Source organism: Saccopteryx bilineata, chromosome 3 (assembly GCF_036850765.1).
Source record: "Saccopteryx bilineata isolate mSacBil1 chromosome 3, mSacBil1_pri_phased_curated, whole genome shotgun sequence".
In the NCBI taxonomy this organism is placed as follows: Eukaryota; Metazoa; Chordata; class Mammalia; order Chiroptera; family Emballonuridae; genus Saccopteryx; species Saccopteryx bilineata.
In genome coordinates this window covers 16,099,561-16,114,844 of record NC_089492.1, presented here as the reverse complement: position 1 = coordinate 16,114,844, position 15,284 = coordinate 16,099,561, and the positions used below count along the sequence as shown (strand labels likewise).

The window sequence follows — 15,284 nt, the reverse complement described above, 5'->3', positions numbered from 1 at the left end:
CTAGCATAGTGTTCTTGAATTTTTGTTCCGATGCTACAGGTTCTACAAATCTCCTGCTCCTATGGTTCACAGTAATGCCATTCATACTAGCCTTGTTTCATGGCATACTTTCCTAATCTGAAAAAACCCTTAAGGAAAGGAGTAGTTGCGAATTTCTGTAGTTAAAAGTGTCAGTAAATGACTTGAAACACCTTGGGAATCGGAGAGTCAGACTTGTATTAGATAGTAGAATTGTTTCAGTTACCATTCTGTCATTTCTTTAACTCCTTTGCACAGAGGATTGACAAAAAGCAACACCAAGAAGAATTCTATGTTGCTTTGGGAGCAGCTTTCTTCTCTGTGCGGCAAGGTAGAGAAGATTATTTATTCTTTTTAACTTAATATTTAAGGAGGTGTGAGAAAAGGGACTGTAGTTTGTGAATCCATTTTTGCGTGATGGGTTTTCTTTAATAGAACATGATTTGGGTACTAATTTATATTAAGACACTTAGGACTTTTCCATTATTAACTCCAAAGCCCTCTGTAGACATGAAGTAATGTTGTGTTTTTTAGTAGAATTTCAAAAACAAACTTTATGAGGGGATTTAGAAGTGTTTTTCATATTTCTAGCAAATGTTTAATCAAAAATAGGCTGGCTCAAAAAAGTGGCTACTTCTTTGGCCAGGGGGTCAGGACAATTACATGAGACTATAAATTATGCGTTGAGCTTCCCGTTAGCATCTCTAAACTAAGTTAAGCTATAACTATAACAATTTTGTGATTGTCAAGTATAACCGGGTCTCGATCTGGCATGCTCACGTGACATACTGGTCTGCCCTTTGGATTGTAGAGTGTTGACATGCATTTTGGCCTGTGAAGTCTTATTTATCTAAGAATGAAGAACTAGGACTGAGTATTTAGAAAATTACAAATAGATCTTTTATCCTTAATGATTATTTTCCATTGCTAAACAGTTTTAATACCTAATTCTTGACTGCATAAAATACATTTGACTTTATGAATGTAATAAGAAAGAAAAGTAAGCATATTTAATTTACCTTTCTTATTTTTATAATACACTTTTCTTATGTCTGCTAATTAAGAATATATAAGTGAAATAATAAATAGCAATAAAACTAGCACTTTAATGCATTATTTGAGTACCACATATCTCGTGTAACCTGTCCATCTGCGTAGGACAATTATCTTTCTTTTTCTTCTTTTTTTTTCTTTTTTCCTTCTTTTCCAAGTGAGAAGAGAGGAGATAGACTCCTGCATGAGCCCTGACTGGGATTCACTTGGCAACCCCCATCTGGGGCCAGTGCTCTGCCTATCTGGGTCCATGCTTGCAACCAATGTATTTTTAGTGCCTGAGGCAGAGGCTCCAATGGAGCCATCCTCAGCACCCAGCCTGTGTGCTTAAACCAGTCGAGCCTTGGCTGCAGAAGGGGAAGAGAGAGAGAGAAAGAGAAGAGGAGGGGAGAAGCAGATGGTTGCTTCTCCTGTGTGCCCCAGCCTGTAATCAAATCTGGGAAATCCACACACCAGGCCGATGTTCTACCAATGAACCAACCAGCCAGGGCCAGTGTAGGACAATTAAAAGTGATTTTGCATTAGATTTGAGATCTATGGCAAATGCCCTGACTAAATTTCTGCAAAGTTTAAAACAAGATATTTATTAGGATATGCTGGCTATTACAGCTTGTGTTCTAAAGTAACTGGAGAGATACCGCTTTCAAAATTGCAATTTGTTTCATTCAGTGCTTACTCAAACTGAGAATTTACCTAAATACATTATGGTGTTTTTTGGAAGCAAGTACTTAATAAACATCTGTATATCCAGCCCTGGAAATACAAAGACGAATAAGTTGAGTCTGCTCATAAATCAGTGGGAAGCTGCTGTGTGTTTTCTGGTGTATGATTCATGCATTTTATACCTTTAGCATTAAATTGCTAATTTCTAGGAACAAAGGTTTTGAAATTGCCTTTCAAATTATTCTAATTTTTAAAGCCAGAATAGGAATACATCCTATCGAAAGGTTATAAAATTATGGCTGAGTATGACAAAATCTTTTGCTGATAGAATTCCTGGGCTCTCAATAGTTTGCAGATACATGACGAAATTACACCCATAAACTGAACTTTGAAGCAAATATGTGAATAACAGGTTTTTAGAGTTTTTGTAATCCAGTAGAGAAAGAATGGTTGTAGCTTTGAAGAATTGTCTCTATTTTTGTTGTATGGTCTTTGGCTCTTTTGGGAGGTAGGGTGGAAATGGGGCATTGTCTTTTTTAGCTTTTATGGTAGAGTTATTGGGGGAGAGCATTACTAAATACATGTTGTTTAGGTGAAACATGAGAGGAAGATTGTCATATGATACTGTTTGTGAATGAATTCTAGTGTGCAGTCACTCAAAGTATGTTCTGTTTTGAACAGGTGGGTGCACTTTTTGTATTGCCATGTACTGTCAGCAACATACTTAATCCATCTGCCAACCAGCTCAGTTCTAGAAAGTGGAAGGAATACATAGCCAAAAGGCCTAAGACTATCAGTGGTAAGTAGGAAAATTTTAAATTGTTTTAATGGTACAACATAAATACAATTTCAAATTTGAAATGGAGATAATGTTTCTTTATGAGAGAATAATGTACTGCTCACAAAAATTAGGGAATATTTCAAAATGCATATGAAGTGATAAAAAAAAAGCATTTGATTTTTTTTATTAAACAGAACATCAGAAAAGCAAATGACAAGTCAAAGAAAGTTGTTTGATTATGCAGATGAGATGCAAAACCAACTTTTATTTCATTGGTGAAAATGCACCATACAAAAGGCTGAAAGTACTAGAGTATCTGCACGTTCCCTGATCTCCTAATTTCTGAGCAGTGTATTACTACTGATTAAAAAGGACTGACATCATTTTAAGATTTTTTTTATTGTCTCTGACCTACTATAACATAAAGTATATACAAGGGGTTCTTGGGTTAAGACAGTCTTGACATATGATGTTTCGAGTTTCCGACACTCCCATAAATTTTTTTTTTTAGTTATTTTTTTTATTAAGTGAGAGATAAGGAGGCAGAGAGACAGACTGCCCACATGTGCCCCGACTGGGATCCACCCAGCAAGCCCCCTATAGGGCGATGCTCTGCCCATCTGATGCTACTGCTCCATTGCTTGGCAACCAAGCTATTTTAGTGCCTGAGGTGAAGCCATGGAGACCTCCTCAGTGCCAGGGCCAACTTGCTTGAAGCTTTGAGCTGGGGCTGCAGTAGGGGATCAGAGAGAGAGAGAAGGGGGAGGGTTGGAGAAGCAGATGGTCACTTCTGTGTGTTCTGGCCAGAAATCGAACCCGGGACTTGCACATGCTGGCTGTTGCTCTACTGGCCAGAGCTGAAACTTAATGAAATTGAGACATGAGTGTTTTGGCTTATGCTGTTATCATCATACTTACAGACTGTGTGGACAAACTAGTTTGGGTGCACACAGCAAAAGAATATGCAGTAACATGGCATATGAGTGAGGGAGTTTGCGGCCCTCAGTATGCGTACTTCCACCGTTTTGGACTATTAAAACCACAAGTGTTTGTTTGTGTTAGGCTAGGGTGTATTTTGACTTACACTAAAATTCGAGTTACATTATAGTTATAGGAAAGGACTGTCGTAATCCAAGGACCCCCCTGTACATCCTTAGGCATTCAAACAATATCAGTGATCTAAAGGTAGAATTTTAAGTTAATTACATAGCTAATTATATTGAACATGGGTTTATTGAGACATTTCAGGAATAAGATTTATAAAGATGAAGTGCTTAATTTATTATATGGTATAGTAAAAAAACAGTTGTTATAATTTTTGGAAGAAATCAGAACTTATCTAGCAGCTTCATTATATGTTATGTTGTATTATATGTACTGTAGAAATACTGATTCATTTAATTTCTATAATGGTCCTATAAACTTACTTTGTACCCATTGAACAGGGGAGGAAACTGGGGCTAGGAAATTTTACAGCTCTATTAATTGACAGAATTTTAGCTCAAATCCTTGCTCTGCCAGTTCATAGCTCTGCTGCAAGGATTTGAACCCAGACTCTGCTCTTAACTACTGCACTGTGACCCTTCTAATAATCCATGACATTCAAGATGTCATTTTACAAATGAAATCCTAACTTCTATAAAATCAGATAATTTAAATGAAAACCCTAGTACTTCATGAGGTAACTGAAGCTCAAAGTGTTAGTAACTTGCCCAAAGTAACATAGCTAAAGTGTATTCCTTTATACTTCGCTTAAATGTAAAGGGTACTTTTATTATTTGGACAATAATTTGTGTAAATTATTTTTGAGCTTACAGTTAGATATTGTGACTCCATGCTATGAGGGACTAAGAACTGAAATGGAAATATCTACCCAGATTGTTCTAGAAGAAATCTCTAGAAAAATTTCAGTCCTAGAATTCTGAAGAACACAATTTTAAAAGTCGTGGCTGATACAGCACTAGATAGGAAATAGGTGAGATACTGAAATCTACTTTGGCAGGTATTGAATTTGAAATACAGATGATAGCTACATGCAAACTGAAAGTTAGAGTTTGAATTTTAGATCTATATTTCTAGAAAATGGTAAGGGCTGGAAATTCAGATTTTGAGTTTATCAGTTGTTGCATCTGTTTTATAACAAACTACCGTAAGACTTAAGTGGCTTAAAAGAGCAGTCACTGCTCACAGTCCTGCAGTTTGAGTGAGGTTCAGCTGAGCGGGTCGTCTGCCAACCTCACCGCAGTCACTCATGTGGCTGCATTGAACTTACGGATTGTGTGGAAGTTGGGCTCCACTGGGAGGCAGGGACAGCTTCTTCCTCTCTCCATGTAGTCTCAGAGTCTTTTTCTTCCCACATGGTTTCTTCATGTGGTCTCACCGCAGCTCAGCTGGATTTTTACCTGGTGACTCAAGACTCTAAAATGTACAAAAGTCAAAGCTGCCAAGACTTTAAGGCCTAGTCCCAGAATTGACCCACTGTCACTTCTGCCATATTCTATTATGATATTTAAGGAAACTTCTCATAAGAATGCCCCAGATTCAAGGGGAGGGGGCTACACAAGGGTAGCCACCAATACTGGGAAGCCACCAATATAAAAGCCTTAGGGGTGGTTGGAAAAAACACAGACAACAAGATAGGAGAAGGGAGCCACGAATAGGATTTTGGTGAAAGTAGAGGAAAAGTTAGTGAGTGATTTAGTAAATGGTAGTTCAGAGACCCTAGCAAGTTACAATCATTAATATTGACATCAAAATACCATTTCTTGCATGATAAAGAGTATGGCACAAGGTGTGGGAAATAAAAGGGGAGTCAAACTAGGTGTTTACACTTGAGGAAGTAGACACATGGCCTGTGAAATTTAAAGGCAAGTGACGAAGGCACTTTGAAAGCTGAGTGTGAATCTGTTCAGCTGACAGTGAAGGTGAAAGGGAGGGTCCTTTTAGAGTGTGTGGCTTAAAAAAACCTTAAAGAGTACAGGAAGGCTTCCTGGAGGAAGGGGCACTTAATATTGCTTATTGCCCCAATAAATGAAGAAGTGCTGCTTTAACCCCTCTAAACTCCTCACAGGGGATAAAATGTACATCTGTGATTTTGGCAGATGCTAAAACAAAATCAAAGGGAATTTTCTGGGTGGCAATAGAGTTGATTTCATTTGTACTCCATGAAATCACGAGATAATATTCACTTCTCAACATTCCATATACTTAAGACTTATGAACTAAATATTAATGTCTTCTAACTAAACTTGGGCCTATTCTGGGAAACTTATTTTTCCTCCTGTAACTTTTTCTAAGGTAATTTATTGATTTATAATTTACTCTTAACGTGAAAGTTGTTTTTTTGGGTTTTTTCCATGATTTTCATTACAACTTTAAGAAAATACCTTATTGTATGCTTGATTGGATGTTTTTCAGTTATATCTTCTTGAAATTTGGGGGTTAATGTTGGTAACTTCTGAGTAATAAGATACATGCCACATGATCATCTTTGATGCCCGAGTATCAATTACTGATTAGGCTGGATCATTAAGGTCTGATTTAGCTGCCACTTGACATTATTTTTTTTAAATCTTAGAGGTAGAAACACAATCACATTGGACAGTTGATTATTAAGTTCCATTCTACCCATAACCATTTCTGTAGGGAAAATTACTTATCCCATCAACAGGACTATTTTTATAAAAATAATAGTCAAGTTTTAGCTAGTATTAAAATTTTATAGCTCTTAAATAGGAAAACTTTGTATCGCATTTATAGCCACTACCAGGAACCTTTTTCACCGTGCCTATCAGATATCAGCTGTCAGATCAACCTCCTAAATCAAAACTCTTGTTTTCTTATAATCCACTGAGTTATACCCAGCTGTTCTCTGCTGTTCTCCATGTCCCGTACCTTCCAAACTAAACTTTATACTGTTCCCTAAAACCATTCGCTGGTTTTATTCCTTTGTGATTATATTATTTATTCAGTTATGCCTTTCATTCATTTTGTCAAGGACTGTTTAGATACTGGGCATGGTAGTATAATCTGGGGATTCGACCTGTGTAAGACAGACTTGGCCCCTGCTCTCCTGGAATTTATTCTGTAACATAGAAAATAATTTCAAGAGTTACTTATAATACCGTTGTATTCAGTAGCAACCAATTAGAAACAATCCCCAAGACACATTACATGAAAAAAAGCAAGGCGTGCAAAGGTAGTAAAAACAGTTCAGGGTGTGTGTGTGTGAGCATTTGTGCATATATGCATTAAATACTGGTTTTCAATAGAGATTTTTATTGAGTACCTACAATATACTAGGCAACGTTTTACACGCTGGATCAAGTGGACTGTTCTGACATTATGTCTATCTTCTCAGCTCTGTTTTTTGCCTGAGTACTTATCACAGTCTTAATATACTAAGTATGTATCTGTTTCTCTCACCAGAAGTGAGACTAAACGAGATGAAATATTTTACTCTTACTCATTGCTTTATTCTCAGTGCCTGGAACAATGCCTGACACCTAATAGGTGTTCAAAAATATGTGTTAAGTAATAAGTGAAATATCTATTTCCAGGTAGTAATAACTGCTTCCTGGAAAAGTAAAGAAAGGCTTTTAAAAATATTTTCCCAGTTATTTGAGAGAGTGAGAGAGAGAGAGAGAGAGAGAGAGAGAGAGAGAAGCATCAACTTTTTTGTGTAGTTGTCCCATTTAGTTGTGTACTCATTGGTTGCTTCTCATATGCACCCTGACTGGGGGAGGAACCCGCGACCTTTGCGCACCTGGATGACGCTCTATCCATTGAGCCACCCACTCAGAAAAACTTGTAATGAAATTTGTCTATGCAGTTTAAACCAAAAATTATGCCCAGCTTTTATCAGTTCCTTAGGTTTAACATATTATCCATTGATGAAATGAACAATATACATACATATGTATTAGTTTGAATCATAGTATTGCTATATTGGTATATCAAAAACTGTTAGATATGAGCAATTTCGTATGGTTAGACTTAAAATAGAAAAACAATGCCCCATTGAAGTATGCTTAAATTAAGAATAACAGAATAATGGTTTTTAAAAGTGATTTTCACTCAGAAGCTATTATGATACTGGCAAAATGCAAAAGAACTATATGAGTAAATGCAATTAACCAAACACTATTAATTTCTTAAGAAAGACGTCTATATTTAAAACTTGTACTATTGCAAAGCCAGTTGTATAATAAAAAAATGCCTGGCTCACCATATATTCACAGAGTTTTATGAAATTGTTAAGAACTGGATGTTCATCATTGCCTGCCTTTATATTTCAAATGAAAAATCTAAGCTGCAGAGAAATCAGGAAACTTTAATGTCCCCAGGTGAAATCAGAATTTTCACCCAAATCTCAATGTATCCATAGGCCATCCACAATAACTTTTCATTTCTGAGTTTATTGTTGCCTCATTTTGTTTTCAATTAGAATTCTTTTGAAAGGAAAAACCATATAAAGGTATTCTTGGGGAAAGAAAGTTTTTTTTATTTTGCTGGCAGACAAGTCTTCTAATAAAAATATTTTTAAAGGGACCAGACTAATAAGAACTGATAAAATGTTTGGTATTGATGAAGTATATACCTTCTTCACACTTAAATCAATGTTTCAAAGGAGTGAGCTGAAACTAATCAGGTTAAAAATGACACAGCGTAACTGATCTATAAATAATTTCCATATTGAGAAAAGTAAAGGACTCTGATAAAGACTTTGAAAGAGATTTTAGTGGCAAGACAAAGTATTTTCTCAGTCATCAAATATTTATTGTGTGCCTCCTGTATTCAGGGCATTATTCTTGGTGCTAGGAATTCAGTAGTGCACAATTATCAACCAGCTTCCCTGTGCTTTCTTGGAACACACCACTCAGCAACATCATCCTTCCCTTCAAGGGTACAGGGAATATTCTTCAGGAGAGATCATGTGTATGTTAGGCCACTCAATGAGGCTCAGTAAAATGAAAAGGGTAGAAATAATACACAGGACATTCTGTAATTATAGCGGAATTAAATTAGAACCAAACAATAGGGATCTGAGATATACTTTGACTATTTGGAAATTAAATGGCACATTTCTAAAGAGCCCATAGGTCAAAGAAATCAAAGGGGAAATTAGAAAATAGGTTTAACTGGATGGGAATAAAAACAAAACATAAGTCTATGGGAAGCAGTTTAAGCAGTGCTTAGAGGATCTTAAATGCTTATCTTAGAATGCAGGAAAGACCTGAAATCAATAATCTGAGCATCAGCCTCAAGAAGCTAGAAGACTAAATGTGAGTAAATAAGAGGAAGGAAATTAGACCAGAAATCAGTGGATAAAATACTGAGGACCATTGCTACCAACAGAAGAGCAAGACCTCTGTACTGAAAATAACAAAATATGATGGAATAATTAAAGATGTAAGAAAATGGGAAGAGACACCATGTTCATAAATCGGGAAACCTAGGTTTATTTCAATGGCACTTGACTTGTAGATTCAATTCAGTCTCCCAACAAAATTCCAAAACTTTTCATAGAAATTGATTACACTAAATTTATATGGAATTGTAAAGGACCTAGAATGGCCAAGTCAATTTTGAAAGGGAAGGACAACATTTGCAAACTTACACTCCCTGATTTACAACTTACTATAAAGCCACAGTCATCAAGACAGAGGTTTTGGACTAAGAACTCACAGATAGCAGTGGACCAGAATGGACAAAGATGCCAATGGGAGAAGGGCAGACTCTTTAGCATAGTGCTGGAAGATAAGATAGCTATACATAAAAAATTATATATAGAACTTTTACACAGAATTAAGTCAAAATGGATCATTTACCTAAATGTAAACACTAAAGCTACAAAGCTCTGTAAGAAAAAATACACCAAAAGCATGATCTGTAAAAAGAAAAAAGATCTAGAATTCACTCAATTAAAAATGAGCACTTTGAAAATTTTGAAAAGCTACTAAGGAAAAATACTTTCAATCACATATCTGAAAAGACATCTATCTATATGTGTATATAAAATTCTTACAACTCAGTAAGTAATTTGATTAATAAGTGGGTAAGAACTTGAATAGACATTTCACTAAAGACACATGAATAGCTAATAAAGCACATGAAAGATGCTCAACAGTATTAGTCTTTAGGGAAATGCCAGTTAAAACCCCAGTGCAATTCTGTAATGCTCACTAGAATGGCTGTTATTGAAAACAGTGCCTATCAGACGTTGCTGAGGATGTGGAGAAACTGCAAACCTCACACAATGTTGGTGGGGAGGTACAATAATGCAGCTTCTATGGGAAACAGTTTGGCAGTTAAACTTAAACTTAACTACACAGCCCCATACTTCCATTCCTAGGTATTTATTCAGGAGAAATGAGAACATATGTTTATGCAAAGCTTGCAAGCAGTTGTTTATAAAAGCAATATTCATTATGGCTAAGAATGGGAAACTGCAAATATCCATCAACTGGTAAATTGTTTTGTACATAAAAATGGAATACTCTCAGCAGTGAAAAGGCATGAAAAGTTTTGGGTAACCTTAGTTACCTTAGTTACCTAGGTATGCTAAGTTTATAAAGTCTGGCTTAAAAGACTATTATGTGATTTTATTTATGAGAAATGTCTGTGAAAGGCAAAAGAAGTAAAGCAGGTCAGTGGAGGCCATGAGTAGGAGAGACTCCAAAGTTGGGTTATAGAGACGGGTTCCCAAGTGTAAATTCTCTTAAATAATCAAACTTAGTGTTTGACATATGTGAAAACATGTATATGTAAATTGTACCTCATTAAAACTTTTGGTAAGAATCACCTTAGACCTAAATGGAAACTTTTGTTCAGTGTTTTGTTTGTTTTTTTCTTTTAGCAAGAGAGAGTGAGAGAGACAGGCAAGAAGGGAGAGAGATGAGAAGCTTCAATTCTTTGTTGTGGCACCTTAGTTCATTGATTGCTTTCTCATACGTGCCTTGACTGGGGAGCTACAGCTGAGCCAGTGACCCCTTGCTCAAACCAGCAACCTTGGGCTTCAAGCCAGTGACCTTTGCGCTCAAGCCAGAGACCACGGGAAATCAGACATGAGTCTATGATCCCACCCACGCTCAAGCCTGCAACCCCATGCTCAAGCTGGTGAGCCCATGCTCAAGCCAGCGGCCTCGGGGTCTTGAGTCTGTGTCCTCTGTCCCATGCCAACACTCATCTGCGGCGCCACTGCCTAGTCAAGCTGGTCAGTGATTCTCAACACTAGATTACATTAGAATCACCCTGATGTTTTTTTAAAAAAAGGAAAGAAAGTCAGTCTGGGCCCTACCTGAGAACAACTGCCTCTGAGAAAACCAGAGCATCAACAGTGTGTAATAGCACCCAAAGCACCCAAGTATTTAATTTATTACATTTTTTGAAAGAGAGAGAGAAGGAAGGGAGAGAGATGAGAAGCATCAACTTGTAATTGCTACACCTTAGTTGTTCATTGATTGCGTCTCATATGTACCTTGAAGGGGGTTGGGGGGTAGAGGGGAGCTCCAGCCGAGGCAATGACAATGACCCATTGCTCAAGCCTGCGACCTTGTTCTAAAGCCAGTGACCTTAGGCTTCAAGCCAGTGACCATGGGCTCATATCTATGATCCCATGCTCAAGCCAGTAACCCACACTCAAGCTGCTGAGCCTGTGCTCAAGCCAGATGAGCCCACGTTCAAGCTGGTAACCTTAGGGTTTCAAACCTGGGACCTCGGTGTTCCAGATCAATGCTTTATTCACTGAGTCACCACCGGTCAGATGTCAAGTATTTCAAATGTGCATCCAGGATTTGAGAACCTGTGTCCTAGGTATGTTCTCTTGAACCATAAGCTGGAGCTATTACTGAAGAGTCTTTCAGATGTTCTGAGACAGATAAAGGATTAAGCAACACTATGTTAGGCCTTCAATTCCTTGGCTGGAAAATGAGCATAATACTTGCTTAATGTCTCTCACAAACTTGTTTGAATTATGACTGGTAATGAAGGTAAACGCTTTGTAAAGTCTGCAGTCGCTTTTTGTTATTCTGTCTAATCTTAAACGCCGTCTGTGTCTGGAACAATAACAAGACCATTGTTGTTTATGATAATGAGTAGGGTGTTGAAGTAACATTCTGAATAGCTTCTCTATTCACGATAGCTTTCAAATTGCATATTTTACTATGTTGTAACTAAGAGGAAATGAATACAGTCTAGGATCCTAACGTTATTTAATTGCTTTAAATAGTCATAGTGGAGTTTTTAAATCCTGCATTTCTGTAATTGTCACAGTGAGAGGCTTCATACATCTATTGAACAATACTACTGTTTGCTTCCTGAACCATTTTCTCTTTCTAGAATTGAGGCAGGGAATTTTCTTGGACAGTGTCTGTGGCAGCTAAGTTTTGCACTAAATCATTCAAAGCTTAGTCTGACAAATAAGGTGGGAGATGGAGGTGGAGTAGGCAATACATTTTTTGGAAATGCTTTATATGAATATAAAATAAGTAAATTGATTTTTTTTTATCTTGTGCCTCTTGAGCTGACCCTAAGGGCCGTTTCAAAAGTTGGGTTTAGAATTGGTTAAACAATGATATCATTGGAAAATGTGTAGCCCCCTAAAATGCCTATTGTGAGGATATTTTATTTTACTGTTTAATATTTATCACGATTATCAAACTAATTGGGTATATTATTTTATTTTTTTAAGGAATACACACACACACACACACACACACACACACACACACACACTACTTTTAAGTAAATCAGAATAATCATTTAACCAGGATATTCTGTTTCCTGAATTATCCTGGGATATTTTTCATTATATCATTTGAAATATATTTTCCCTTTACATTAATATAATGCTGTTTTTATATTATTGAACTGTTACAAAAAGGGGAGGGTGCGTTGCTCCAGGGTGTTAAAAGCTGCTGAGAAACTTACTGATATAAAATATAGCTCGGTTTTTATTATACTAGAATATTCTTTTTAAATGAAACTAATAATGATACGATCTTTCATTATCGTTTATATATTACTTATAAATTTTGATACAACGGAAGGAAACATTATTTCTGCTTCTCCTATTTGATCTATATACAGTACATCCAAAATGGATATTTGTTTTTGGTGGAGATGGGCCATGCAAGCCAGTCACTCTTATAAGCTGATGGTGTAAAAATAACAGATGAAAATAGGAATTTTCTGTTGTAATCATTTCTCCTGCTTCCTTAGGCACAGCTATGAGAATTGAATAACTATGTTAATTATAAATCTGTTACTCTCTGTATTTACATAAAAATTATTTAATAAGTCTTCAATTAACACCTGCCAAATCTGGAACAACATTTGTTAAATGGCTGCATAGTCATTATGGTCAGGGTAGTTCTGTAACAGAAATATTTTTCTTTTAAGGAAAATAAGATTGTTGTGGTTACAGGCTTCAGTGACTAAAGTTCTGATGAAGGTTATGGGGTGGAAATAAATGTTAAAAGGATGTCATAGATTGAAGGAGATACATAAGGAATTGGCAAAGCGCTAAACTGATAGATGAATTAAGATCACCGTAACTGTTGGCAAACCTTAGTTTCAAATACAACTGGTAAACGAGTGTTTTCCCATTATAATAACTTTATCTAAATTCCTTTTCTAAGATTGATGTTTATGAATAGGATTAATATCTCTGTTGCAACCTAATTGCAAAAAAATATTTTTTTGTACTGCATAATTGTTTAGATGGCTAGGCTTTAACCCACAGTATGCTCTTACTTATCTGTGAAATAATCTATTGTAATCAGCTTTCAGTAGATTTTTTTCTTAGTGTGTATGACAATTTCGAAGGCATTGCTCCATTGTCTTCCAGTTTTGGTGTTGTTTAGAATTCTAGTGGCATCCTCACTATTTTTTTTAATAAGAAACATGAATTTTCTCTGGTGTTTTGTAGAAGCTACTCGTCACTCCTGGGCTTCTGACTTTTCACGGTGATCACCTTGGTGGGTCTGCTTTGACTCTTGCGTTGGGCACTCAGTGTGCCTGGATGTTTGTCTTTTTATTGGGACCATGTTGTTACAGTTATTTCATTGATCATTTCCTTTCCTCATGTTTTAATGATCTCTCTTTTGTTAATCCTGTTTGGGGTTTCTCTCATTGCTTCTCTTCCTCTCCTATTTTCCATTTCTTTTTCTTTTTACTCTACTTTCTGATAGAGTCACTGAAGTTTATCTTCTGACCAATGAGTTGAAGATTTCTAATTTCTTAATTTTAATTTCCACAAACTCTTTCTTAGCTAATGTTCCTTCCTTGTAATTTTCTGTTCTTATTTAGGAGATGCAGTACCATCTCTGAGGACTTTAGTGATCTGATTTGTTTGTTTTCGTCTTTGTGATTTTTTGTTACTGCAGAGTCTTTGTTTCTCTTCTCTACAAGTCACGTTTTCCTGTTTATTGTGGTGTCTGGCTTTCATAGTAGATACGGTCCTTAAGATCTCATATTGTAGCCCTGGCCGGTTGGCTCAGCGGTAGAGCGTCGGCCTAGCGTGCGGAGGACCCGGGTTCGATTCCCGGCCAGGGCCCATGGGAGAAGCGCCCATTTGCTTCTCCACCCCTCCGCCGCGCCTTCCTCTCTGTCTCTCTCTTCCCCTCCCGCAGCCAAGGCTCCATTGGAGCAAAGATGGCCCGGGCGCTGGGGATGGCTCTGTGGCCTCTGCCCCAGGCGCTAGAGTGGCTCTGGTCGCAACATGGCGACGCCCAGGATGGGCAGAGCATCGCCCCCTGGTGGGCAGAGCGTCGCCCCTGGTGGGCGTGCCGGGTGGATCCTGGTCGGGCGCATGCGGGAGTCTGTCTGACTGTCTCTCCGTGTTTCCAGCTTCAGAAAAATGCAAAAAAAAAAAAAAAAAAGATCTCATATTGTTTGGTGTCTGCTTTTATTTAAGAGAGAATATCAGAGAGCTGATTGGAAAATTTGGGTGCATGAGTGGAGCTTGTTGACTGGGATCTTCCATGTTAGGGTGATCTCATTATGACATTGTATTAGGTGACCCCCAATATTGAGACTCTTTAGTCTATCTTCTAGAACTGACCACAATTCCAAAAGAAGACTTGATTCTGTTAGCTGCTTCAAAAATTTTGAAAGTTATGTAGATGAAGAAGGGAAAAAGGCTTCAGTGTTCTGTATGGAGGCATTCACTTAATCCACTGATAAGCAGTTCTACCCTAAGCTCTGTTTATATCTTTCGTGCTAGAGACACCTTGTTGACTTTCTCCAGAGAATAAACCACTAGTCATCTTGGCTGGGGAAAGGACAGTCATTTACCTAAACAGAATAAGGAGGAATCAGGAAGCCACACTGCTTCCCAAACAGACTTTCAAATGGCTATTTATTTCACCTTTATTTTGCTTCCAGCGCCGTCTGGGGCCACCATTCCCTAGTCTTTTGTCAAGGGCTGTAGTAGAAATTGTTTTGCTTCTAAGCTTTCTCCTATTTTTCTCAGCTTCCTTAGCAATTGAGAGGCTGTGGACTGTTACCAATTGTTCATCTGCTTTCCTGTTTTCAAAGTGTAGTTGCTGTTCTCTTCTCTCTGATATTAGTCCTTGTAGATTTATGCTGTTTTAAAATTCTCTTTATTCTCATTTCATGGAATTTCAGAAGATAGAGAAAATAAATGCTTATGCCCAATTCACCATCTTCAACAAAAAAAAGACTGTTTCTATTTTTACTTTCAAAGGCTTCACAGTTTTTCTTCGACCTTCACTATAACCCTCATTTGATTTGTTTTTAAAATATA

At 37.2% G+C, this 15,284-nt stretch overlaps 1 protein-coding gene across 2 annotated transcripts in view; it reads left to right on the top strand.

The window, feature by feature from the left end:
• Positions 1–15,284, top strand: part of MTBP (MDM2 binding protein) — a 70,443-nt gene that overhangs the window by 18,991 nt on the left and 36,168 nt on the right. For both annotated transcript variants that reach the window (XM_066265745.1, XM_066265746.1), the window contains exons 10-11: positions 277–349; positions 2,416–2,533. In XM_066265745.1, coding sequence (XP_066121842.1) covers positions 277–349; positions 2,416–2,533 — 191 coding nt within the window. The remainder of the gene's footprint in view (positions 1–276; positions 350–2,415; positions 2,534–15,284) is intronic.